This window comes from Condylura cristata, unplaced genomic scaffold (assembly GCF_000260355.1).
Source record: "Condylura cristata isolate star-nosed mole 26May11 unplaced genomic scaffold, ConCri1.0 scaffold00004, whole genome shotgun sequence".
NCBI lineage: Eukaryota > Metazoa > Chordata > Mammalia > Eulipotyphla > Talpidae > Condylura > Condylura cristata.
Genome location: NW_004567105.1, coordinates 67,680,677 through 67,707,808, shown reverse-complemented (window position 1 = coordinate 67,707,808; position 27,132 = coordinate 67,680,677). Strand labels below are relative to the sequence as shown.

Sequence of the window (27,132 nt, the reverse complement as noted above, 5' to 3'; positions counted from 1 at the left end):
ACGGCGCCCTGGGCGGCCCTCGCCCTCCTCTGGGGATCGCTGTGCGCGGGTAAGGACGGGGCGCGGCTTGGGGGTGCGGGGAGGGCGCGCGGGGCTGGCTTCGGGAGCCGCGCGGTGTTTACCAACAAAGGGCGGGCCCGCGGCCTCCTAGCCTGGCCACCTGCGCCCAGCTGGCACCTCCCGGGGCGGGGAATTGGGGGCGCGCTGAGAGCCCCGCTCGCTGATCTTGGGGAAACAATTCGTGCGGTCGTGTGGTTGGCTCGGGTCCGCAGGGTCGAGCCCACGGACGGGGCCTGGCTCTTGCCCAAGAGCCCATGGAGAGGGTGGAACGCAGGGAGAGTGAGAAAACCGGAGTGTGGGGAAGGTGGCCCAGCGAGGCGGGCAGATCTAATTCGGGGGTGACGAGATCGTGGCGGGGCTAGGGCCGCGCAGCCCTGGGTTAACTAGGTCTCTTGCAATGAAGGGGGCAGTTTCACACAGCTCGAAGTCACTTCGCACTCTATCCCACCCGGGTCTGCGTGGTGTTCCCCTGCTCTGCTGGGCTGGCGCCGGCTCCCCCTGAGTCCGCTTTCCCTGCTGCGGTCCCCGGATGCGAGGTGCGGGCCTCTCGCAGGACAGCTTTGTTTTGGGCGCCTGGGAGGACAGGTGGAGCGAATAGAAAAACCAACAGGTCCCTGAACCTTCTGGTCTCCGGGAAGCACGTGGCTGGGTTGGGTGACCCCGCGGGGCTAGCGTTCGCATGGCGCGCGTGTGGTTGAGGGTGTTTGGGTGCGAGTGTATACACTGGGGAGTCCTTGGGGTAGGCGCTTTCCCCTCTAGGGCTGAAACACCGATTTCCGTCTTCCAGAGGTTCTAGGACGCGCCCAACTCAGGGGTTCACGTAGGCTTGCGCTCCGCGTTCGGGTTCGGATGGCTCCGGGAAGCCCTGGGAGGTGTGGGGAGTCGTGCGTTGAAGCTCCGAGGGGGAAGCTCGGGACGGTCGGGGCGCCGGGTCCTGCGAGTCTTTGTTCCCAGCCCCCATTACACATGCAGCGCGGGTCCCCTGCTGCCCGCGGCGGCTGCATCGCGGAGTCTGGGAAACCCGTGGAGGGCGGGGCTGGGCGTGCAGGGGCGGGGCTGGGATCCCCTAGCTGCTGCGGGGGTGGGGATGGGGATCTCCTTCCTGTCCCCGTCTCCCCCCACCGCCTCTTTGGCAGTGTGACTTAGTTGTCTGCACCCAAGACCCTGTGGGTCTGTGTAGTCTGAGTTTAGAGGACAGAGACCCTCCTCTTTGGAACCTGAGCACTCTGTGGGAGGGGGCATCTCTTTTGGAGCCAAGGTTCTCTCTGAGTCATTTCCTTTGTGGTTAACACAAAGTGGTGGTCTTATTGAACTTGTTCCTCTTACTTTCCAGTGCCACGCTGAGATACTTTTTACCGAGAGCGAGAGCTCTGAAGTGAAAAGAAAGCATTGGCCACCGCAAGTCAACTTAATTAATAGGCATGGAGCAATCCACCGGCCGCCTCTAGACCCCATTCTGATGTACTGGAGGTGTTTCAAGTCCAGACCTGCAGAAGGGACCTAGTCCCAGTACAGGGCAGCCTTAGACTGGGAGTTGGAAACCCTCTGTCCTCACTACTTTCACTTTCCTCCCTGGTTAGAAGTAGCAAGGTGGGAGTGCCCCCTGGAAGGACTGTATTTCTCTCCTACCCCCTCTGTCTTTCCCTTCCTGATTGGCAGTGCCTGGTATACTCTGCAAAGTGGACAGCTGGAGCTAGACTGGAATCCAAGACCTGTTTCCTCTTTGGGAGGAAGGTGGGAAAGTAGAGTCACTGGGTGTTTTCTGTGGTCACACCAGCCAATCCTTTCTCTGCTCTGACCTCTGAGGAAATATGGGCAGAGCTACCCTCAGGCTGAAGTGGGGACAGTCAGGCTGAGGTGGGGACAGAACTGAAGCGGTGCCTTTGACTTCCTGGATGCCTTTCCTAGGAGCTCCTGGCCTGCTGTTCAGAATGACCCTGGGGCACCCAGTGCTCCTGGAGGGGAAGATCTCAAGCAGCACTGTCCAGCAGAAATAGACTGTGAAGCATATGCATGACTTAAAATGTCCTGGTAGTCATGTTAATAAAGGGGAAAAAACCAGATTTATCTTAGTCTTCCTGGGCTACTATAACAAAATATGCAGATTGGGTGACTTAAGTCAGAATTTATTTTTTTTTTTCTGACTCTTCTGGAGACTGGAAGCCGAGGTCAGCATGCCACCAGGGTAGGCCTGTGAGGGCCTGCTTCCTGGCTGCAGGTGGCCACCTTCTCACTGTGTCCTCGCTTGGCCTTTCCTTCTGTGGGTGGGGAGAGAGGTCATTCTCTCTTACCATTTTGCTGCCCCTGTCAAGAGGGCCCCATCCTCATCACCTACTCTCAGTTCCTCCCAAAGACTCCATCTCCAAATACCATCTTGTTGGGCACTGGATCTTCAATATATGAATGGGGGGGGAGGGGTTACAGACATTCTGTTCATAGCAAGTAAAGTTAGTTTTAATGATTTTTTAATTTAAGCTACTGTATGCAAAATGGTTATTTTAGTATATCATTGCTGCCAAGACATTTTTTATAATACCTTCAAAATCCAGTCTATGTTTTTGTACTTAGAACATCTCAAATCAGATTTCTATGTTTTTCATCAGTGATCCAGAGTCACATTTGCCTAGTGGCACCATTTTGGATGTGTAGATGTAGAAGAAAAGCCAGAACTCGATGCTGTAATATACATGATACTTATTACAAGGTCAGTGTTCAGTTAGTTCATAAGTCTTTGTGTTCTGTCTGGCCTTGTGTCCTTCGGGTACAAATCACTTAGCTCTTGTGCCACAGTAGGCATCCCAGGCACCTCTCTGTTTATCCCACAGAGTGCCTGGCATTTGTCTGTGTACTGGGGTTCAGGATATAGCGTACTCAGAGTAGAATGTTGGGAGCCACTGATTGGAGGAGGGACCTGACTCTTAATAGTCCCACCAGAAAGGCAGGCCTGACTCCCCAGGTGTCCTCATAGGTTGACTGTTATTTAACCCAATGGTAGGGAGGACCAGTGTGTGTGTGTAAGGAGTGCAGTGACTCCAGTGTGGTGGTGGCTGTCAGGGAGGAGGACCACAGAGCCAGGATTGTTGCCCCTAGGGAAGGAGTTTCTCTACTGACTGACCTTGTACCTGCTGGGCACACCCTATCTGGCCTGTCCTCTGGGAGGAGTGGGCATTCTTAAGTTTTTTTTTTAAATATTTATTTATTTATGCATATAGAACTGGGGTACAGGCCAGAGGTTCAGGGACAATGAGACAGAGTGGGGAGCAGGACAGGCAGATGGACAAAGTACACTGCTGAGGGGAGCAGTGGACGGGTCAGGAGAGGTCTGCCACGCCATGTGGTCACCTCTGGGGCAGGTGGGAATTGAACTCGTGCTGAAGTGGCTTTAGTTTCTTAGTGCTGTGCTTTAACTCACTGCGCAACCAGGGAGGGCCTCTCCTCAACTCTTAAAGACTTTTCCAAAGTGGATGAATGGGAAAGTTGCCCTTCCTTCCAGGCCCTGTACCTGGGTAATGACTTAAGATCAGGAACCCTTGGCCTCTCACAGCTTGTATGGCCCTCTGAGTTGTGATACCCTGCCAGGTCTTTCTGTGCCTTGGGAATCCCCCATGGCACCTGTCTCTGGCCTGCTAAGGAGCTGCCTTTGCAGGAACCCAGTGAAGAGCCTTTGTCCTGCACTGTGGTCCCTTGCGTAATGGGCACTTCTGAGAATCTGATGAAAGCTGTGAACTGTTCTTCTAAGAAATACAAATATGAGCACATGGTAATGTGTACACAAATTGTGCACTCAGACCTGCTGTTTTCCTCTCAGACCAGGAACCTGTGGCCCCTGGGTTGGACTCGTGAAGTCCTGCACGTACTCACAGCACCAGTCCTGAGGGGCAGTTTGTTACCCTTGGGGGTGTACTGTGCTTTTTCCCACCTTGCTGCCTCTACTTTCTCTCTAATAGCCACCTTTTTTTTTTTTAAAGATTTATTTATGCATACAGAATTGGGGTACAGGCCAGAGGTGCAGGTGTGGTGAGAGGGTTCATCAGAGACAGAGGAGGGAGCGGAACAGGTCAACTGATGAAGTGCACTGCTGAGGGGAGCAGCGGGCGGGTCAGGAGAGGTCTGCTGCGCCATGTGGTCACCTCCGGGGCGGGGATCGAACTCATGCGGAAGTGGCTTTAGCTTCTTAGTGCTGTGTTGTAACCCGCTACACCTCCAGGGAGGGCCCCATCATTCCTTTTTTTAATGTCTGCTCTTTGTGACCCAGCTTTGGTCTCCTCTAGGACGACATCCTCCTAGGGCCTGTGTATTCAGCTTGTCCTGGGAGCTCAGGGTCATGTGAGTGGAGACTAAGGCACATCAGTCAGATCGGAATTAAGATCCACTTTCAGATACTGACCTCCTACCAAAGACTGGGATATGGGGGCCCGTAGGGAGCTGCTGTGGGTAATAGTTTTAAGAATGATTCTAGGTAGATAGCACTCAGGCAGGGTACCTGTGGGTGCATCTCATTTTAGCACATGGCTTCTCAGCCTTGATCCTGTTGCCCGTGTGGACTCGGTGATTCTTGGTTGTATGTGGATGTACAGTGGAGGTGGGTGCCAGTTACCTGGGGAGAGCTGTCAGCCGTCTCCGTCTTGTGTATCAGGGATGTTTAGCAGCATCCCTTGCCTTGACCCACTAAATGCTAGTAGCATTTATAGTCCTGACAACAAAAATGTCTCTAGACATTAGTAGATGTCCTGGGCAGATCTAGAATGTTCTTATGCTTTTAAAGAGACAGACATGCTAGGTGACGTCAAAGGCTGATGCCTGCACATTCCACTCCTCCCATCCAGTTGGGTGGGAGGTTGCATTCTCCTCAATGCTTAGGAGATTCCTAGGAGTCTGGGAAGCAGACCTGCGCAGCATGTGAGTTTGATTTGAAATTGGTGGTTTGGTGTGCTGGCCACGGAGGAGAATCCTGGCGTCCTTGAGTTTTCCCAGAAGTGGTTCGGGTTTCAGGGAGGCGGTGGTTGTGGGTGGCCAGGCAGGCTGCCTGCCCGCACCGCCCACCGCCCACCGCCTCTGACCGCGCCTTGAGGTTTGCACTCGTGCCTCTCCCTCCCACACACACAGAATGTCAGGAAGCGCCTGTTGCTGGGGCCTCTGCCTGGTTGGCCAGCCCGTCTGCTCACCTGGGAGCTGCTGGAGCTGAGGCTGTCCTGTGGGCCCGAGAGCAGCCCAGGTTGTAGCAGGACCGCAGCATGCCCTTTCCCCTCTTTCCCCAGAGTGGGCCGGCCATGTGGCGCCCTGAGGAGCCGCAGCAGGTGTGGGCCCGGAGCTCTGAGCCCAGGGACGCCAGGGCAGGGGGGCAGCCTCTTCCCAAAGGTATGAGCCCTGGTCTCTACCCTGTCCTCAGGGAATGGAGGGCAGGCCAACCTTCTTCCTTGGACCTGGGAGGTGTGGTGGCTAGAGCTGTGGGTGCCAGAACTGGATACCCTGGCAAAAAGAGTTGATCTCGTGGGCATCTGTTTGCTGGGTTTGGCTGACTGGCAGCCTGGGTGTTTGTGCTCTACTTCTCCCCTGAGCTGTTCCCAGGTCTGCTAGGAAGACTTCCTGAGGGGCTGCTCTTTGATCCTGAGCGCTGCAAGACTCAGCTTGCTACCCTGGGAACCCATTACAAGCTGGACGCAGGGTGGGAAGAGGCGGCCTTCAAAGCTTCAGTTCAGACTTCACCTTGCTGGAATGTTATGAAGGGCTTTTGAAAAGGGGTTGCTTGCTGGTGTTGAGGTTACCTTTTCACAGTTCTTTATTCCCTTTCCCTCCCTCCCTACTGGGTCACTCCTTTTTTGTTCTAAAATAGGCAGCCACCTCCTTGTTTGGGCTTCCTTTTTGGTCTTTCTCACTCAGACTCACAACCCTTGCTCGATGGGCTCCCTCAGTGAGGTCTTGGTGGTGCCACCTCTGACTGCCCGCTGTCGGGTAGGCAGGGGGGTGGGGAGTGGAGATGCTGCTGCCTCCTTCTGAGTCTTTATATTTAATCGTCTCTGATATCTCTGAGACAGTGGTAGACATTAAAGACCACCTGATAATGCAGGCTGGGATTTTACAGGGGTCAGCTGTGCCTTGTGCCCAGGATCAACGGGCTTCTTGCCTTTGGACAGCCCCATGCCTTGCCCTGGCTATTCCAGTCTGTACACATGCATGTGCCTCTTCCAGACTTTCAGGACGGACCTGGCACCTTGGCTGCGTGTTACCGCTCACGGACACGTGACCACTGGGAGCAGTGCTGCAAAGGAGGGCTGCCCTCTGGCAGATGTGTGGCTCTCCTCCCAGGGGAGATTTCTCTTGGGGCCCAGCCTGTGCACAGTGGACTTCTCTCTGGCCACTTTCTGGGCTGGAGCTGAGGTGTTCAGTAAGTGAATGCCCGTTCTTGTTTGCAAACCTTCCACTGTTGACTATTTCAGTTCCACTCTGACAACCAAGGAGGCTAAAATTAGTCTGGGGAAGGAAAAGGAAGGCTAGTTGGAAACCCAAGCCCTTGGCTGGAGAATGGAGGAGTCTGCTTCCTGGGTTTGTGGCCCAGCATTTTGAAAGATGTGCCCAGACCAGCTGTTGTCTGTCCATCTGAGGAGAGGGAGGGGACCCTGCTTGCCTCCTAGACCTGAGCCAATGAAAATAGGAGACTGACTGGGAAGCCGACTCTCATTGCTAATGCCAGGATGTTTTTTCCATCTGGCTTGTCTAGCTGCGCACGGGCACCATGTGTTCAAGGATGAGGACAATGCTTTTTCATTCTAGTGTCATGGACAAACCCATCTTCTCCCTTATCCCCACCTCCATTGCTCAGAAAGTATGTGTGAGTTTCAGAGCCCTGGGCTGGTGACCGCGGGTCAAAAAATGCTTTATGTACTTTTTGGGCATTTCCTTCTCAGCATTTGACATTCCTGCCAGATGTTCAGAAGTCAGGCCGTCTAGGATATCCCTTGGACCCACTGGCTTGGGCTGGGCTGGGTTTGCAGGGCGCCTTGCAGCCTAGCTCTTGTAAGGAGCACCAGCTTCGCTACCCTAAGCACAGAGGGGATCAAGGTTCATCTGCTCTGGGGCTTAGCGAGTAGAGTAGCGGAGTAGACGAGTTAGAGGTGAATTCCCTTTTCTTTTCCCACCTGGCTGACCAGTCTTGTGAATCATCTGTGTGGGCCCCCAGGGCCATCTGGGGGAAGACCCAGGCAGTGCAGTCTTGTCTTTGAAACCCTCCCAAACTCCCCTTACCCAGAGTACTGCTGATTAGCCAGCCTGGGGTAGATCTGGGAGAATAGAGGTTACTTGAGCGATAACTTCTTCCACGCTGTAGGAATTTAGCCAGTATAGATAGAACTAGGAGCTCCTGTACTTTTTGCTCCTCCTATCTGAATCCCCTCCAGCAGCGAGCCTTCTCAGGTTACTTTCTAGACATTTTACCTGTATGCAAGTGGAAGTACTTAGGGAAAGCCCCCCCCAATGTATTACTCTTTTCCAAACATGTAATAGTACTATAAAATACATACAGTACAGTGTAACTGTCATTAGTAAACATTGGTGAGTTTTATAAATTGAAAATTATTTTGCCAGTTTTTGTACTTTATATGAATTGAATCTTACCAAGCAAGCATTTTTTTTAAATTAACATAATAGTTTATTTTTACATCATTTTGTGCCTTTTTCCATCTCAGTTGTAATCCCTGTGGGCTTTCCATCACCAGTCACCCGTGTGCCATCACCATAGCCCAGTGCACTTCCCTCTCCCCGCCGTTTTTGATCCCATTCCCCAATCCACCCCCATAAAATGTCTCTGGTATATAGTTAATCATTATTGTTTTTATTTTCTCCCCTGGTCCTTTATGCTCCTGCTGTGAGTGAAACCATCCAGTATTTTTCCTTTTCTTTCTGACATTTCACTAAGCATGATCTTTTCTAGCTCCATCCATGTTGCTGCAAAAGGCATGTGTTTATTTTTCTTGGTTGCTGAGTAATATTCCATTGTGTATATATATATATATATACTACATCTTTTTAATCTAGTCATCCATCCACTTTTGGGCATTTGGCTTGTTTTTCATGTCTTTCCAATCAAGCTGGCAATTTGATGTCTCTCTTTTGTTCAACATGTTCATGATTTGCATTCCTATTGTGTATCACAACTTTTTAAACTTTTTTTAAACTTTAAAAAAAGATTGTGCTTTGGCAGTCTTTATTACATCTGGATGTACCACGATTTTCTTAGTAACTTTGTAAAATTTCAAAGTTTGGATGTAGACAACATTTTACCTAGCTTCCTGTTGATGGACTTTCTGATTGTGTACAATTTTATACCAATTGTTTCTCAAGGATAGATGACAGGAAGCTGAGTCATAGGGCCATGAATATTTTAAATTTTAATAGGTACAGGAAAATGTCCCAGGGTGGGTTTTTTGGTTTTCTCTGAGGCTGAGCTAGTGGCAGTGTGGGCAGAAGCTGGGTGACATGGCGGGTCATCTTCTACCCTTCCAAAACTTTATACTGGAAATTGCCCATTTCGTGAAGGAGACCCAGGCAGGGAGAGTGCTCACTTCCGTTGACTAGTGTTTGAAAAGAGCCAAAAAAGCTGCTACCCATGTCTGAGTCTCCTGGTTCCTGTGCCGGTCTGGGCGGGATGGGTGTGCCTCTGTCTGACTGTGCCCCTGACTGCTCCGTGCTGTCTTCTGCCTCTGGAGAGACTGAAGCACTGACTGAAGCTTGCAAGGAGCAGTGGGTAACAGGGCACTTTGACAGGGCCTGGGCAGGATCCTGACTTTGTGTGAGATGTGATGGTAGGGGATGCGGGCGGGTCCTCTGTAGAACAGCTCTTTTAGACTCTGGTGAGTGTTTTTTTCATGACCCAGGTATGTGTTGAGCTTCAGTTTGTCTCCTGAGTATATGCCTTGTTATCTTGCACACCTTCTGCCATGACTGGCTAAAGGACTAGGGAAGACTGTTACAGATGACTTTTCTCTTTTGGGGTTCAGATGATGGAATATGTTTGGGGATCCTGGGTCCCTCTAAGAAAGAAATCAGACCTTCCCATTCATCAGCACACAGAAGCTTACTGCATTGGGGAAAAGTAGGAAAAAAGGGTGCCTGCATAGACACAGGCAGTCTTAAAGACAAGAGCTATGTTTTTGAAAGGGGTAAGATTTAAGAAAGAGTATGCCTGCATAGACACAGGAGGGCAGTGAGCTGCATTTTGCCAGAGCAAAGGGTAGCTTAGCCGCAGAGAAAACCAAAAAACCCACCCTGGGACATTTTCCTGGAGTTTATCGCCTTGGGTTTAGGTTGGGTTGGTCTTCTATAGTTGATAACCCCTATGTCCCCTACTCTGACTGATAATCTTTTCTGACTATACTTAATATTCCTGGAAACTTCCATAGCCAGATTTAGTTTTAAGATACATTAATCATTCCTACTCCCATACTGGTGTTTGTCCTGGTGACACCATCCATCTTAAATTTTTCTACTCTTAATGTCCATTATAATTACAGATTGATAATCTTAAATAAGCAGCCAGGGGAATCATCACAGTTGAAGTAGACCTGCATGAGCTCCAGATAGGAATTATCTTATACGTAATGAAAAAACAGGACTGTGACTGAAGGAAATGAAAATGGGAATTTCAACAGAGGGCTAGAAAAATACATAATGAATGAAAACTTGTTATTGATTGAACTGTAGATGAAGATGTTAAGAACACAATGGATGATTTTTTTTTCCCCCAGGAAGTTACATAGAGCTGAAGAGAGAGTGAACTAACTGGAAGGCAGATTAGAAGTTAATCCATAGACTGAATCATGGGAGACAAAAAGGCTGGATAATACAGTAAGGAGGGAAAGATGCAGAGAGGATGAAGTAAGAACTTCTGAGATTCATGTCATCACAGCTCCAGATGATAAGGGATGGAGAATGAGGCAGAAGAAGTAATAATTGAGAGCTTTCTAAAACCAGTGAAAGTCTAAGTCACAGGTTCAGGAAGCCCAATGAGCCTTGGATTAAATAAGTAAAAATTCCATGCATGTTCATATTGCATCCAAACTCTGAACACTATAGAGATGCTTAAAAAGCAGAGGGAAAAAAACTCCAACAAGAGCATTTGCTGTAAAAATTGCTAACATCTCAAAAGTAGTGGAAGCCAATAGACAGTGCAATGATAGTTTCAAGTGCTGGAAGGATTTTTGACCTAATATTTTGTATCAGGCAAACCTGTCCTTCAAGAATTGAAGATACCAAGTAAAGAGGGTATTCTTCGGGCCAAAGAAAAGTGACCTAGGTGGAACGTCAATGATGTAGAAAGGAATGAAGAATAATAAAAATGATAAATACACAGGCATTTATTTTATGAGATACTGTGTTGTTGAGTTTGAAATGCATATAAAAATAAAACTCATGACAGCAATGCTGTATGTGGGAGTAGAATGAAAATAGAGTTAATTGTTCTAGAAGTTTTTACATTGCCCAGAAAGAGGATGAAACTACCAGTGTTAGATTTTGATAAGCCAAGAAGGCATAATGTAATCTCTTGATAGCTACCTAAAAGGTGGAAAGATCCTAACTTTTAAGCTAATAGAGTTATCAATTGGGATAATAGAGAATTTTCAAATTGAAAAGAAAGCAGTGAGAGAGGAGAGACAACTATCAATAGAACCAATATCCCTAATGAACGTAAGATGCAAAAATCCTCATTTACAAATGGAATCCAGCAATGTGTAAAAATGAAAATATATAATGGCCAAGTGTTTTTATTCCAGAAATATATAATTGATAAATTATCAAAAATCAGTTGAATCCACCATGTTAATAGAGTAAAAAGGAGGCACCAGAAGGATTATTACTGCAGATGCAGAAAAAGCCTTTAACTTTTACTGTCTAGTCAGTGTCAAAGTAAAACAATTTGGAAATGTAAACGATCAAGAAAAGTCAAGGCTCTCTTAAAGAAAAGAACAAGTGTACCTACTTCAGGATTCATTAAAATGATAGACCTTGGTGCAAAGCAGTTTAATAGGCAGTGGAATAGAATAGAAATGCTGGAAATGCATTTGGGCCTGCATGGGTCAGAGGGCCACTTAGTGGGGGACAGGCCTCCTGGTGCTCGTCTGCGTCAGAACTGGCCCTTTTGGGTCCAGCTGCCTAAAATGTTGGTTCAGAGTAGAGTCTGTGGTTTTGTTTTGTTTGCTTGTTTTGGTCTGTACGTGTTTAGGATTGGGGTTTCTCTGCCCTGCCTGGAACATAAGCACTGCTTCTTGGAGATACTGCCATTTACATACCTGATTCCTTCGAATGGCAGTCATGGGTGGACTATGGCTCAGGGGTGCAGCAACCCCTTGTCGAGGTGTCTGGGGGTGGGGCTGGGGGTGGTGGTGAGGGGCAGAGCATGCTCTTCTCTAGGCTGTGCGAGAATGAGTATGAGAGAGGGGGGTCGTAGACATCCCCATCTCAGGAGTAGCTTCCTCTCCTGCCAGGATGGGCAGGTGGGCCAGGCCTCAGGGAGACCCTCTTGTTACGGGTCCCCTAGACCTGTGTGTGGGCTGGAGCTCTTTGTTAAAAGGGGGAGAGGGCCTTGTGGAGTACTGCCAGCCTATAAATAGCTGAATTGCATACTGCAGCAGAGTAGTGGGGAGGCTCGGGGTCTCCAGCTGGCAGGTGATGTAGGTGTGGTGTGGGAGGGGCTTGGAGTGGCACAGTCTCCCAGGTGTCTTCTCCCCACCCCCTGGCTCCGAATGCTCGGTTCTTGCAGGCTGTGCATGGCAGACTTGGAGGATTGTCATAGGTAGCAGGGAGTGGTATGGCTAGAACATAACAGCTAGCTTACCAGGCATGGGTCTAGCCACGCTCAGTGCATTAAGAGGTGTGTTCTTGGGACAGGCCTACGGGAGTGGAGCTGTTGTCTTCCCCTTTCACAGTGGGGAAACCAGGCATGGTGGTTGGGTAACTTTGGGTACCCAGAGTCTCACAGGTGGGAAGTGTCTACCCAGCATAACGCTGCCTTTCTGTCCATCCCCTTCTCCCCACCCTGTGTGAATACCTGGTCACATAGTCTGGGGACAGACTTGAGCTTTGGAGTTTCCAGTCCTGTCCATTTGGGTACTGTATACAATAGTGGCCAGAGTGTCCCTGCCTGGTCAGTGGCCTAGAAGGAGGGGGACTGCCAGCCTCAGTTCTCCCCAGTTTCTGTTGGCTTCCCTCACTCAGTCTCCTACCTAGCCTTGGGTAGGGGACTTTTATTTTCTAGTGGAGGTGAAAAAATTCCTGAGGCCCTAGGGCTTCGCTTCTGCTGTAGGCCAAAGCCACCCTTCCTATTGTCCCGCCTTTCAAAATGCTGTCCGTGTCTGGAAGTCCTGCCTGTTGGATCTTACTCCCTCCCTCCCCTTTTTCCTTCTTTTTATCCATCCAGTGTCTGGAACTAGGGCTAGTATTTATGACAATCAAAATTTCCATCTTCATCAATTTGCTGTCTTGTGGGGGAATCCTGACATTTAAAAATCAATGTTTTATTTCTTATGGGAGTGTTCTTTATATTATTACCTCTTGCAGATTATTTTTGGTTACATTGTATTTATGCTTTGTTTAAATTATATTTAAACAACAATAGGCAGTTAGTCAGGGGTGATAAGTTAGGTAATGGAGAAAATTGAAAGGCTTGTGGAAGTGGAGTTTGTCTGGTCTGTGGGGAGAGGAATGAGAGCCAAGGTAGTAACTTGTGCTACCCCAGAAGCCAGACATGTTTAAGGAGCTGATGGTGTGGCTTGACCAGCCTGGGGAGGGGTGGAGGGGGGTGCCCTGCTCCTGGGTCAGGACCCTAGCTTTAAGTCTGACCCTGACCAGAGTGTCTCAGGACTCCAAGGATTCCCTCTACAATTGCTGCTGTAGATGTGATGTGTAGCTCCCACTTGGGGGATACGCCTTCTGGACTAGGTGCTCTGCAGAGCCCAGCCGCTGGTTGCTGCTGTTGCTGGTGGGCAGGGCCTGTGGGCATTGTAGGTGCCAGCCTGGGTCCTGACCCTTGGTGCAGTTGTTGCTCAGCCATTGAGAACCTGCACCATGCACGCCTCCAGGTTCTCTTTTTAAACATGAGACCTTGTGACCCATGAATGGCCCAGTGGGGGAAGCCTCGGTAGGCCTGAGGCCCCTTCTGTGGACCAGGTTGTGTCCCAGATGCCTGGGTGTTGGGCTATACTCTTTGTTCTTACACTTGGGCTACACTCTGTTCTTACACTGTCGGAACATGACAGCGGACGGCACTCTGGTCAGGTTTCATTTTGAAGCGTGGTTTCTGTCTAGAACCTTTGAGATGTTGCTCACCCCGAGCAGGGTCACTCAGAAGGAGCCCCCAGTCACTGCAGGGAAATACAGCAGGGAGCAGGATCTGACAGGACGGTGGCTCCTGCAGCAGGGGGCTTGGGGCTTCTCCCTCCTGGCAGCCACTGGTCCTTCTGTCCCATGAGGTGTTCAACTTTTTGCTCAGATGGCCAGTGATGGGGTGGAGGAGAGGTGAGTGGGGGCTCTGCGCAATGGCAGGGTCTGGCCCTTTACCCTCCCCTGGGGCTGGCATGGACTTTTCCTCCCAGCTGCTAGCAGGCTGGCTGTCTGTCCCTCCGTGAGGCAAGGTGGGAGTAGCTGAGGGGAGGCCAGCCAGGGTAGGCCAAGCACTGTGAAGGAGACAGGAGGAGCTTGTGCCCTGCGTGTGGTTCCGGTAGCGAGCCTGTACGCACCACTGCTTCTGTTGCCCTGGCTGCCCTGTGAGGCACAGTGGCACTGTAAAGGGCGCTCCCAGTGGGCGCCCAGGGAGCTCCTCAGCCCAGGAATTGGGTTCTGGGATCTGAACCTGTTTTGGGGAACTTTATTGGACACTTCCTTCCTCCTCCTGTCACTGTTCTGTGGGAATCTTGGGGACAGAGGGCAGATTTAGGGCTGAACCGGGTTGTCTGTAGGGCATAGGAGAAAGATGTGTCTAGTGACTGTTCTAGTGATGCTTGCAGGGGTAGTTGGGGTGGAAGTGTTTGGCCGTCTAGGTGACATTTGTGCAGGGGTGGAAGAGAACACAGGCGTGGGTGAGGAGTGCCTGCCCACGAGGGACTTGAGGGCCTAACCCAGGTGGGTGATCGCCTTTTGCGGCTCCGCCCCTAGCCGGCCATCTCCTGCTTGGGCAGGGCACATGGTCCTTGAGGTGACTTACGCTGAGCACAAGGGCCTGACTCCTTGCTGCCTTCTCTGACCCTGCTGACACGGGCGTGGTTGCTGGGTGTGGACAGACACCCCAGGGTTCTTCCCCTCCAGTCTGGGAGGGGAGTCTGTGAACACCAGTCGTGCCTCTGAGGAAGTGTGGGGCGCAAGGACAAGCATGGTGTGAGCCACGCTGGTGCAGCAGGAAGCCAACCTGTGCTTTCTCCCAGCGGGGTCCCTGAGGTCTGTCAGCTACTGACAGAATGGGGAAAATGTAGGCGCTGTCTTGTTCCAGTTGGCTGGGCCCCGAATATGCATTTTTAGCAAACACCCTTGCCCCCAACCCCTGCACGGAGTGATGCTGTTGTGCACTGGGGTTTTGAGGGTCCCTCCATCATTTGCAGCTGCTGCGTGATGGGGACACTTTTTGCCCATTTGACCTTCAGCCTACTACCCACTGGTCTCTGGTGGTGGTTGGTTTTCTCGCTCTCGATTGGGCTGGGGTGGGTGATGGTGGGAGAAATGAGGTGGGGGCTGGTGCACGGGCTGAGCTGCAGCGTGTGGAGTGGGCGGGCGATGCATGGCCCCGCTGCGTACAGGAGCTCGGCTCTGTGCAGCACACACTGTGCTTGCTTTGGGCACAGGTTCTGGGCGAGGGGAGGCCGAGACGAGGGAGTGCATCTACTACAACGCCAACTGGGAGCTGGAGCGCACCAACCAGAGCGGCCTGGAGCGCTGCGAGGGCGAGCAGGACAAGCGGCTGCACTGCTACGCCTCCTGGCGCAACAGCTCTGGCACCATCGAGCTGGTCAAGAAGGGCTGCTGGCTGGACGACTTCAACTGCTACGACAGGTGCCAGGCCTCCCCCACCCACCGCTGCCCCCCCCCTCAGTTCCACTGGTGCCAGCCGGTCGTGTGGGTCTCAGGATGTCTGGCTGTGAACCTGGCATTTAGGGTGGGAGGGGAAGAGAAGAGGGCTCTTGGCAGCTTAAACACCTGTGGGTGGTGGTACCGGGGCCCACCCAGCTCCCTTCTGGAGCTGTTGGCTCTGTCCCAGTGAGTGGCCACTCTGGCTGTCCCTTCCTGCTGTTAGCCCCATTTCAGAGGTGGGGGGGTTCATTCACATTGTTCCCCTTGTAGTGATCCATTAACTGCTCTGCCGGGGGACGGGGTGGCTAGGCAGACCCTGATGAGTCTTGCACCCTTGGCTGAGGGCTGTGTGGGACGCTCTGTGCCTCCAGGCAGGAGTGTGTGGCCACCGAGGAGAACCCCCAGGTGTACTTCTGCTGCTGTGAAGGCAACTTCTGCAACGAGCGTTTCACCCACTTGCCGGAGGCTGGTGGCCCAGAAGGTGAGGGAGCCAGTAGGAGGAGCAGACTTGGGCCTTTCCTTGGCCCTGGAGCTCTGAGCTCCTCAGTTGGGTGGGGAGTGGAAGCAGGGCCCTCCGGCTGGCCCTGAGGTTCAAGGGTGGGCGGGCTGTGTGACCAGGGCTCCGTGTGTCCCCCAGTCACGTACGAGCCACCCCCGACAGCCCCCACCCTACTCACGGTGCTGGCCTACTCGCTGTTGCCCATTGGGGGTCTCTCCCTCATCGTTCTGCTGGCTTTCTGGATGTATCGGCATCGCAAGCCCCCCTACGGCCATGTGGACATCCACGAGGTAAGACGGCTGCTGGGGGCAGGGCAGGGTGGTATCGGTAGGGAGTTCAGACCAGACCCTATTAAGCCCTTGATTTCCCCCAGGACCCTGGACCTCCACCCCCGTCCCCTTTGGTGGGCCTGAAACCCCTGCAGCTGATAGAGATCAAGGCGCGGGGGCGCTTCGGCTGTGTTTGGAAGGCGCAGCTCATGAATGACTTCGTGGCTGTCAAGATCTTCCCACTCCAGGTGAGTGAGTAAGGAGCCCCAGGCCATCACCTGTTGTGATCTGAGCCCTCCCCAGCCCACGCCAGCCCAGGGCCCATGCATGTGGAATGAGAGAGAAGTGGGGCCCACTGGGGATGGGGAGGCTTCATCACTGGGCTGGGGAGGACTTTTGCAAAAGCTCAGTCTGCTCTCATTTCAGGGCTTTGTTTTTGACCAGTTCTGCTTAGAGGCCCTGGATACAGGGCTCCTTAAGCAGTTGCCTGGGTACTTAGCAGAGTCAGGCCAGCTCTGCCTCTCAGCTGTACTAGGCCACTCACTCCCCTCTGAACCTCTGTGGTTCTGTTGGCAAAACTGGCACCAACCTTAAATGATCTCAGAGATCACTCAATGCTGGTTTTCTACCTTCCTGCCTTCAGTGGCTGGGGGCAGGGCTGGGGGGCTGGGGTGAGGGATCTGTATTTGGGCTGAGCCACATCCCTGCCTCAGGACAAGCAGTCATGGCAGAGTGAACGGGAGATCTTCAGCACGCCTGGCATGAAGCACGAAAACCTGCTGCAGTTCATTGCTGCTGAGAAGCGAGGCTCCAACCTCGAGGTGGAGCTGTGGCTCATCACAGCCTTCCATGATAAGGTGAGCCGCGCTTTTAAGGTGCGGCCCCATGGTGGCCTGCACAGCAAGGTGACCTTTCTGTGACTGACACCTTCTGACTCCCCTCCCTGTGCCTTCCTTTTAAGTGCCGTCCTCCTTGGCGCACCGAGTGCCCTAACAGGGCCTAGATGGGCCTTATGTCGAGAGCCTGTACCCAAGTTCTGTGCTGTCTCCTCTAGGGCTCCCTCACGGATTACCTCAAGGGGAACATCATCACGTGGAACGAACTGTGTCATGTGGCAGAGACAATGTCAAGAGGCCTCTCTTACCTGCATGAGGACGTTCCCTGGTGCCGCGGCGAGGGCCACAAGCCGTCAATTGCCCACAGGTACCTTGGTTAGCTGTCCCCCCTGTACTCCTAGAGCTGCAGAGTGCTGGCGGGCTAGAGGCCGGGAGGTGGTGTCCCCATTTTGTGAGTCTTCTTAGGCCTGTGTCAGAATCAGCTGGGCTCACAACCCTGGCACATTCCTCGGGGGGTGCTGTCTGTACATCACCGCTATCTACTCGTGTCCTGGGCATCGTGTGGCAGTTTTCTGGTGCCCTCCAGTGGGCCCACGAGGGAAGTGCTGACACCATTATTTGGGGGTAGAGAGTTGGCTCAGTATTTCTTAAGCTTTATGGTTCGAATCTCTTCACACTTTTTTTTTTTAAAGATTTATTTATTTGTGCATACAGAATTGGGGTACAGGCCTGAGGCTCAGGGGCGGTGAGAGGCTTCACCAGAGACAGAGCGGGGAACAGAACAGGCAGATCAATGAAGTACACTGCTGAGGGGAGCAGCGGGCGGGTCAGGAGAGGTCTGCCACGCCATGTAGTCACCTCCAGGGCAGGCGGGAATCGAACTCATGCAGAAGCGGCTTTAGCTTCTCAGTGCTGTGCTTTAACCCGCTGCGCCACCAGGGAGGGCCATCTCTTCACACTTTTTAAAAGAACTTTTGTAAAAACGATCTGCGTCTGTTTTTGTATCAGAGCACAGGCCTTCCATTGCCTGTTTGGGGACCACGCCGTGTGTGTGTGTGTGGAGCCTCAGAGAAGGCGCTCAAGAAAGGCTCGCAGTGGGTTTTTACGAAAAGAATTTGGATGACAGGTCTCCTGGAGCAGTCTCAGAGCCCCTGTGAGGGCTCTGACCCTGCTTTGCAAGCTGCGGTGTCACCTCCTCACCATAGTGCCCGCTCCCTGGCACACGTGGTGCCAAACACGCAGAAACGCCCAGGCGTCGCAGCTCCGTGCTGCCTGGGGTAGGGGCTGTTTTATCTGCCCCCGGTTTACAGGAAGGGCCACCGTGCAGGGAAGTCGTGTGCCGTAGCTGTACCTATTTGGCGGGGTTCTGTGGTGCTAAGGAAGAATGAGCCTGGGACTGCAGGGTTCAAAGCTGAAGAGCTCCTGGTGGTGGAACGGTGCCATGCCAGGTTGCTATTTTGTAGGTCGAGAAAGGTTGAATACCCACTATGGTTCAGTCTCGCCATGCAGAGTACGTGTGCCACGGGTGCCCTCAGCTTTACCTGCTCTTCTCTCACTTTACTCCTCAAAGCAAAACTGAGACAGATACTGGGGAGTTTATGCACCAAAGGTGGGCTCTCTAGTGCGGAGCCAGGGTAGGAAGCCTGACCATGATGTGCAGCTTCAGCTTGAGCCACTTGTCTCCACAGAGACTTTAAAAGCAAGAATGTACTGCTGAAGAGTGACCTCACGGCCGTGCTGGCTGACTTTGGCCTGGCTGTTCGGTTTGAGCCAGGGAAACCTCCAGGGGATACCCATGGGCAGGTAATGATCCTCAGGGAACACAAGAGCATGGGATACCTGGCATGGGGGAGGTCATTGCCCTTCTGCTGTTTAGTTGGCAGGATGCAGGTAAGGACCGTGCCCGAGCCCAGAACCATCAGAAACTCCCAGGGCAGTGATCCCGTTTTTCCTGTGGGAGAAGCAAAGTCCAGAGGGTTTGTAGCTTCCCAGGCCAGTCAGCTAAGGAATATAGCTCCCCCACTAGGGTTTTGGCTGCTTGTCCTTACAAGAAAGTCGCTTTCACTTGTAGTTATTAAGATAAAATAGAGGTGTCTGATGAATCCAATCTAAAAGCTTAGAAAAATTAAGCTGTCCTGAAACAGTCACTACTTTTAAGTACTTTCCTCCCTTTTTTGGCTTTAATCTCGGTAGCCCCTTGCAGTGTTGATGGAGCAAAGATGCAGCAGTTCCATGTTAGGTCTCGGCTGCCTGTGTCTCACTGAGTGTGTCATTTACGCCGTGACCACTCCTAACCCTTTGTCATGGAGAAACGCCCTGCTCCGAGTTCCACTGTCTGGTCCCAGGTGGTGCCCACAGAGTGTAGTTCCTGTGTCTCGATTGGTGACTGTGGACCTCCTCTGTCCTCACATAGGTGGGAACGCGACGTTACATGGCTCCTGAGGTGCTTGAGGGAGCCATCAACTTCCAGAGAGACGCCTTCCTGCGCATTGACATGTACGCCATGGGGCTGGTGCTGTGGGAGCTTGTGTCCCGCTGCAAGGCTGCAGATGGTGAGTGGGGCAGCCCTGAGCGGGCCTGGGCGTGGGAAGGGGGCAGTAGGGCCTGCAGTGACCCTGCCTGGCCCTCTCACCGCAGGGCCAGTGGATGAGTACATGCTGCCCTTTGAGGAGGAGATTGGCCAGCACCCGTCACTGGAGGAGCTGCAGGAGGTGGTTGTGCACAAGAAGATGCGGCCTGCCATTAAGGATCACTGGCTGAAGCACCCGGTAGGGGCCTGGACGGCAGGTGGTTCTGTGTGGGAGCGGTGATAGGAACTCCTCCCTGGGAGATGGGGACCCGGGATCAGGAGGGATGGGATAGGGACAGAGGATGCGTCTGGCAGCAGGACAGTCCTCTGCTCCCCTGCTGGCCCTCAGTTACTTTGGACACTGCTTCCCATCCACCAGTGATGCGCCCTGTGGGGAGGAAGCTGTCAGTGTGGCCTCTGGAGAGCTGACGGGGTCCAGGCTGCCCCTGTGTGGGTCACACAGTGGACCTGGGCCGGACACATCCTGATTCTGCCAGTCAGCAGTTGGATGACTTCAGCATATTGCTTCAAGTCTCCAAGCCCCCTTCTCCTCAGGGTGACATTAGATTTAATGAGTTACCATTGTGAATTGCTTGGCAGGACACCTGTCACATAAATGTGAATATGGATTCATTCTGATTAGATATTCTCTGTTCTCTGCCTTCGTCATTTTCTGGGCATGGACTAAGCTACATGGCATCTGGGCTCCTCGTCTGGCAGAAGATCCCAGTCACGAAAACCGTTTCCTGTCTTGGAAGGATATTTGCTTTCATCTCCCTTGAGTCCTCCCTGAGCCCACCCAGGGCAAATTCAGAAAAAGGGCAGTCTTGGGGCACTGTGGGCTGTCTCTCTAACTGGGGAGCTAGAGGCTGGGCCAGAATCTAAACTGATGGCTCAGACGTCCTTGTTCTCCCAAGGCACAGGTGCAGGCCAGCTGGTCCAGTTTCCTGGAGCACAGCATCCAGTGAGGTCTCAGTGTGGCCTGGAGCTGAGTGGCCGGACAGCTCTTGTGGCTGTGGGCATTTGCTCATCCTGCTGCCTTTTCCAGTGCCATAGACTTGGGGCCTGCGCACGTTGTCATCCGTGTTCCCAGGCACCGGGGAAGTGCTCCCGGGATTGTGGACAGCAGAGTGGGGTCACGCCTCTGTCCCTGCTCTGACTCGCTCTCTTCTTTGGACCCTTAGTTTGGGCTGCACTGCGATGTTGTTTGAATACGACTACTCCAAGGCTAGCAGAGGTGTCGGCCCCAGGAGGTGCAAACTCTGGCCCACCTTCTGTCCTCCCGGGTATAGAACCTCACTATGCTGAGTTTCAGTGACCTTCCCAGTGGGGCAGTGGCTGTCACTGCCAGGAGGGAAAGCAGTTCCCCTCAGGCCAACTCCACTTACCCTGCTGCTCAGCATGGGGCTGCTGAGCTCTACCTGATCCTGGGCTCATCAAATTTGTTTTCCCCCCATGTCTGGCCCTTGCCTGGGGCCACTGACGTGTGCGTCTTCTCGTCTCCCTCTTCACTGCACAGGGCCTGGCCCAGCTCTGCGTGACCATCGAAGAGTGCTGGGACCATGACGCAGAGGCTCGCCTGTCTGCCGGCTGCGTGGAGGAGCGGGTGTCCCTGATCCGGAGGTCGGTCAACGGCACTACCTCGGACTGCCTTGTCTCCCTGGTGACCTCAGTCACAAACGTGGACCTGCCTCCTAAAGAGTCGAGCATCTAAGCCCAGGACACGAATGGATCTCCACACTCAGTGAATCTGAAGAGGAAAGGAAAAAAAAGTTGTGTTTTGTTTTGGAAATCCTTTAACACCAACAAACACATAAAATGCAGCTGCTATTTTACCGTGACTTTTTATTATTATTATAATTATTATAATTATTATTATTAATATTATTTTTTGGATTGGATCAGTTTTTACCAGCACATTGCTCTACTGTATCGCAAACAGCGGACACGTCAGCAGGCGTTGAGGTGCTGAGCTGTGAATGCAGAACCAGCGCCGTGCTGAAGAGCCTCAGCCACCTCCTGTCCTTTGGGGTTCGTTGTTCCTGCTTTCTCCTTGTTTGTTGTCTCAGAATCTGTGACACAGAGAAACCCATCTCCTGTCTTAGGAAACTTAATGCTGCAAACTCTACTTAGAGGAACCTTTGAAGACTGTTACATGAGAACACTCCTTGCTCAAAAGAGGAGTTTCCTTCTGCCCTCCCCTTCTCCCCCCCTCCTTTTATTGTGTTTTTCTCCCTTTTTAGACAGTGAGTTAAAGAAACAGCAGACGTGTCTCTCACGGATGAATGGGTGTCTCCTGTCCGAGGAAAACTGGACGAGGATGAGGATGGTTCGGACTAGAGTTGGCAGGGAGGGTGGAAGCGGGGCTGGGGCTTGGAGCAGAGCTACACTGGACTCGGGCACACTCGGAGCGACATCCTGTACTGTGGAGGCCACTTCTCAGGTAACCAGGAATCGAGGGGAAGGACCGTGCGGAGGCCGAGCATGAGCGGCACGAGCGGGCTTTGGAGAAAGGATGAACGCAGGTGTGGCTGTGGCGCATCTGCTGGCCATGGCCACTTTTTCTCACTAACTTGGACTTGAACAGAGGAAAAAATATTTTTTTCTGCCTGAATTCTAAGGTTAGGTAAGGGTGGAAATCATGGTTTAGTGAGCACATTTTTCATAAGACGCATGCTGTAAATGTCCTTGAAGAAAAGCCGAGAAAGGCTGCTTCCTCCATCCAGGAGCAGTTCAGGGAAATGCCCGCAGGGCACCCCGGTCAGCCGGGCAGGACCGGGGACCCACCAGAGGCCCGCAGTGCTGGCTCTGCCCTGCGTGGTGACACTACGTCCTCCCTGCGGCTTGTGACACGGCTTTCTCCAGGCCCCTGAAAGTGGTGCATATTCTAAAAACTTTCTCTATTATGCCATAACCTTGCTCTAGTCAGTGAATGTTCTAATGCTGCTGTTTCAACGTTTGAATTTTTTTTTAATTTATGAAAAACACAAAATTTTTTTAAAACAAAACACATCCACATATACACACACGCTTTGCTATGTGGCTTCCGAGGTTTAAATTTTGGAAAGTAAGAGAATTAAAACTTCACGACCACAGACCACCTCAAACCAGAAATACCTCAGAATTTTCTACTTGTGTAAGTTTTATTATATATTTTGTTAGTTGTGTTGTCTTGTAGTAAGTATATTTTAATGTAAGTTGGCTTTTATGACAAGAAAATTTAAAAGAAATAGAGAAAAAGAAAAAAAGCTTGAGTCTTCTAGGGAGTGCTACCGGTTTTGTTTGATTACACCCCCTTGTAAATAATTGTTACCAGCTGTAGGTTGGCTGTCGGGCATTCATCGCTCTTGTTTGTGAAGGCTTTTCCTTCTGGTTTCTTTAGACCATTTTGTTTAAAAAACTGTATCTCTTAATCCTGAGAGTAGGCAAGTCCGTGGGCGATGAGGAGACATTGATTTGGGTGAGAATGGAGAGAGCCTCCTCTTGGGTTATTGGAGGTTCAGATGTTTCCTTCAGCTCGATTGGTTGATAGAATGACAGGTAACCCCACTTTCACTTGGTAAAACTGTGGCCCCTAGACCTGCATGAGGTCATTTTACTTGAGATTTTGTTTCTTAAGCACGATCGCAGCAGAGATCACGTGTCTCTGAGTCCTCGCTGTGTCTCGGGCGGTAGGGAAGGAGGGTGCGCTGGGGGCGCGCATCTGCGCGTGCCCTGCTGCGTGTGGCTGGAGCCCCGAGAGCGGCGCAGCAGGGCTGCGCCCTCCTCTCTGGGTGTCTGGGCACAGGGGCGGTGGGAGGTGAGTTTGCTCCCCTTTCAGAGCCCAGTTTTTATTTCATGGGACAAAATGTGAACTGGCCAAGGTGGTTACAGGGACAGGTTTTTCTTTTGTGTTTTTGTATTTTTGGTAAGCTATATTGTCTTCTTTTTTAAAACTATTTGACTTTAAGCTGTGGTAATTTTCTTCCCTCGGAATAATTTTTAACAGCAAAACAGGCCTTACAGCAGTTGCTTTTCTTTTCCACTTATTTCTTTACGAAGCTTTAAAATATTTATTGAAAAGTGCCATATCTAATTTCTTTAGCTTTCTTCTCAGGCAGTGCCGGGTGTCTCTGTACCTTCAGAAGAAACAAACCACTGACAAATGTAGCTCATTTACTCTGGAGGCAGGCGGATTGCCTATCCTACCTGGTGTGGAACACTAAACCCAGCATCTCCATGTGGTTCTAGACTATTTCTGGGTGGTTTTTCTTTGTGTGCTGGCTTCATTCTTGTGCGAACAAGTTCTGACCTAGCTGTGGAGAGTTGTGTTGGTCAGGACACGGTACGTGACAGGCAGGCCTTCTGTGGGCCTGCAGGCCGTTCATGTGGGTGCAGACCCTGTGCTCAGCACTGTGGCAGCCCTCTGGGACCCTGGCACCAGAGTGTAGTGTTAGGAGATGGTGGTGCCTATTGTGGCCAGGGAGGGGGCCCATGCGTGGTCTGTGAGGCCACGTATTTCTCTCCTATTAAATAACATGCAGTTGTCAGGTGGTATGCCTGAGTGTTGCCAGTGGTTCGAGGGCTGGAAAGTGAGTGATCTTTCCAGGGTACACAGCTAGAAGTCTGGGTGGGTCTTCCTCAGATACAGAATTTGCTGTTTTATACTCTCTCGGGGAGTGGGTCATCTGGAGCCCTGGTTTGTGTGTAATGGGTTGTGGGGCTGCTGCTCATGTTCTCCTTTGCAAAGACCTCATGTGCCATCCACTTCTAAGGAGCTCGATAGCTCATTCCCTGTCCTCAAGCACTGTGGAAGACTGACAGGAATGGGGCCTGCATCATTTTTCCTGCCCATGACAGGGGCTTCCTCTTTTAAGGTGGGAGGATGGTCCAAGATCCTCCTTCTCTGATTCTAGAGCATAGTCATGCAAACAGGTCGTGACTGGGGTGGACTTTGGGGTGGAATGTGTTATGTTTGAAAACACCCATGATCACTGTAGAAATTGCCCGAGCCAGGGAAACTCAGAAGTGAGCTAGAGAAGGAGGATGCAGATGAGCACCGAGGCCAGGGTGTCACAGTGTCCTGCAAAGGACTGTCAGTGATGGGGTGGGGAAGGCCATGGACATAGTAGAGCCCACTGGGGCAAGCATGAGCCAGCTGTCTCTTGGGACTTGGTCCTGTAAGGAGTCCTTTGGGTGAGTTGCTCAGGGTGAGGCTGCAGATAGGTCTTTCTTAGGAGAAAGTGGGCGTCATCAGCCTGCCTTGTACTGTATACCTTCCTAGGTGCCCAGCAGAATCACCCTGGTGGGGTTGATCTTGCCTGCATGCCAGCTGTTTGTGTCTCAGAATCCACCCTGTCTGAACTAGAGGGGTGTATGTACAGAACAAGGAGGATCTTACTCAGCCTTGAGCATCTTCAGGGCTGCTGCAGCTGGGGCCCTGGTAGGGCTCTCCCAGACTAAGTGTTTATTTGCTGTCATGTACTCTCTGGGGACTGGCCTAGGGCCTAGTTGGTGTTAATTGGCTGGAACTTCCCCACTCAGCAAACGGAAGCACTTATGCTTCTGTTGTCCTGAGGTGCCAGCCCAGCCCTCTTGTGGCTTGATGCTTTAGCGGGCAAAGCAGGTGATCTGCAGTTCTCTTCTATCATCTTTCTCTTTGGTTGGCATGTTTTTGCTTCCTGCTACTCTGCCACTCTGCACTGGGTTCTTGGGCTGGTGTCCGGCAGCTCCTTGGTGGCAGTCCCAACAGTATCGGGAGCGTTCACCACATGCAGTGTCTCGTGACCCCTGTGTTCTGAGCCAGGAGGGCAGGCTGACAGCACACCTGTACAGGCTGAGATGACTAGGTAGCTCTCTGGCAAATGGAATTTGCCCTTTTTTAGACTTACAAAGTCCACAGCACTGGTAATACAGGATTTGAAGATTTTTAGTAATGTAGTATGCGTAAGTTTGTAGAATTGGTTAGCCGTCAAGTTGCCAGGCATTCCTGAGAACTTGGCTCACTAGAAAATGAGTGAAATTGGAAGGCATTTTCCAGGAGCTAGCTTACTTTGCCACTCCCAGCTGTTTCAATAACCTGTTGGCTTTTTAATGGCTCATCTTTGGAGAGATGGGGAGGCCAGGTTCACATTTCAGGGGTACTAGACCATCCATATATCTAAGCACCATGAATTTACTCATCTACCCCACCCCCACCCCCCAGGGTGAGCAGCCAGAAAGGAAAGAGAACAAGGAACTTTTCTTTCTCATTTGGGTGACACAAATTTTCCTTCTCTGTTTACGAAACTAATAAAATAGTCAGATAGTGTGTTCAATATAGTAATGTGTCTACGTCATCAACAGAACTCTGTCTTCTCAGTCTAGATTTGTAAATGTTTAATAAATTCAGGGTTGTACATGTTGTCCTTTAAGTAAATTTACTGGTAATTGATTTGTAACCAGCAATCCACCTATGAATGTATCCCAAACCTTTAGAAGGCTTGGAAAAGCTTTTAAAGAGAATGATTTAAATTTTTTTAGGAAAAAGAAGTTGAAGTTTAAGATATCCCCCATGAAAATTAATTCAATGGATAACAGCCACCTTTAAAAAAAATTCCTTGGTCTAAGAGACCCTTATGCTATCATCAAGGAAAAGTCCAAATTATCTAGTAGGGTATTTTGAATATTCTTATTTTATACTCATTTTGGGTTCACTCTAAGCTTTGGTTTGAATGAGATTTTGAATTGAAAGAAGTTACTACCATTTACATTTTTACCAATCTCTTACATTTTTGTGGTGGTATCTCCCAGGTATGAATGAATGAAGCGGGACTTTCTGATTGTAGTCCTCTGTATACAGCCCCTGTAGTGCCAAAAGCGGTGATGCTTCATTGGCTCCTATGGCAGCTTGTAGACATAACACACAGAGTGTTTTCTTATGAATTAAAATGCATTCTCAAGATGCCAGTATGTGGTGATGGGCCCTCCTCTGCCCTTCTTCTCCCCAGGATGTCTTTGAGCTGGGTCTAGGTAATTCTGAGAACTACTGCAAGCCAACTACGGGACACTGAAGAAATAGACATGTGGGCATGTTTGTCTGCGGTGGACTATACAGAGCTGAGCTCTTTTGGACGGACACCTGTGGAAAAGTGTTAATTCATGTATGAAGTTTACAGTGATGGGAAATATGCCCCACTGGCTCAGGCTTTCCAGACAGGTGTGGGATGGGTGTTTTGAAGTGGCTGAGTCCTGGCTGTTGGTTGGGCACAGGCTCGTTCCCTGGTCTTCGGCCCTGGTCCTGGCAATCACGTTTGCATTGGAATGTTGGTTGGTAGCATGTAAATAAAAGAATAGGCTATATAATAGAGATCTGACACTTGAACTTATACTTTAAAAAACCTATAGCTCTACATATATATTTAGTTATATCACCTGACAGAGTCTTCTGCATAGTGTGGAGATTGTTTTATACCACAGATTATTTTTATAAAATCTAGTGAGTTTGAAAAGAATGATTTTGTAATCAAGAGTAATGAGCTTTACCTTTTGAGAAAATGTACACTGGAGTATGGGTGGTATGGAGCTTTTACTAACTACTCACGAAACACTGGCAGGCTGGAGTTTGCCAGCTTGGGTCTTGTTTGGCCAGCACTCTGCTCGTGGCTGAGGCATGATGCTTCTGCGCCTGGCTCCCTGCATCCTGGGCAGGGGTGGCCAGAAAAGCCTGCAGTGTGTTTTACCTTTGCTCTTCCTCTGGAAACTTCTTTTCAACAAAGGGTTCTGAAAGTTTAACATTAGTTTATAGGCTCCTGCCATAGCATATAGTAATTTGAGGGAGTTATAGGGAACAGAAATTGTGTGTGGGTGTAGATTGGGGCAGGTTGGAGCTAG

At 51.1% G+C, this 27,132-nt stretch overlaps 1 protein-coding gene across 1 annotated transcript; it reads left to right on the top strand.

Annotated features, from left to right (window-relative positions):
- The first annotated feature begins 6 nt into the window (after window positions 1-6).
- On the top strand, window positions 7-21,091 carry ACVR2B (activin A receptor, type IIB). Its single transcript, XM_004676307.2, has 11 exons — window positions 7-49; window positions 14,883-15,090; window positions 15,480-15,589; window positions 15,746-15,897; window positions 15,981-16,124; window positions 16,590-16,733; window positions 16,931-17,079; window positions 18,401-18,515; window positions 19,126-19,264; window positions 19,350-19,480; window positions 20,801-21,091. The coding sequence occupies exons 4-11, from the start codon at window positions 15,850-15,852 to the stop codon at window positions 20,993-20,995; spliced, it is 1,065 nt and encodes a 354-aa protein (XP_004676364.1). The 5' UTR covers window positions 7-49; window positions 14,883-15,090; window positions 15,480-15,589; window positions 15,746-15,849; the 3' UTR covers window positions 20,996-21,091.
- The last annotated feature ends 6,041 nt before the right edge of the window (window positions 21,092-27,132 follow it).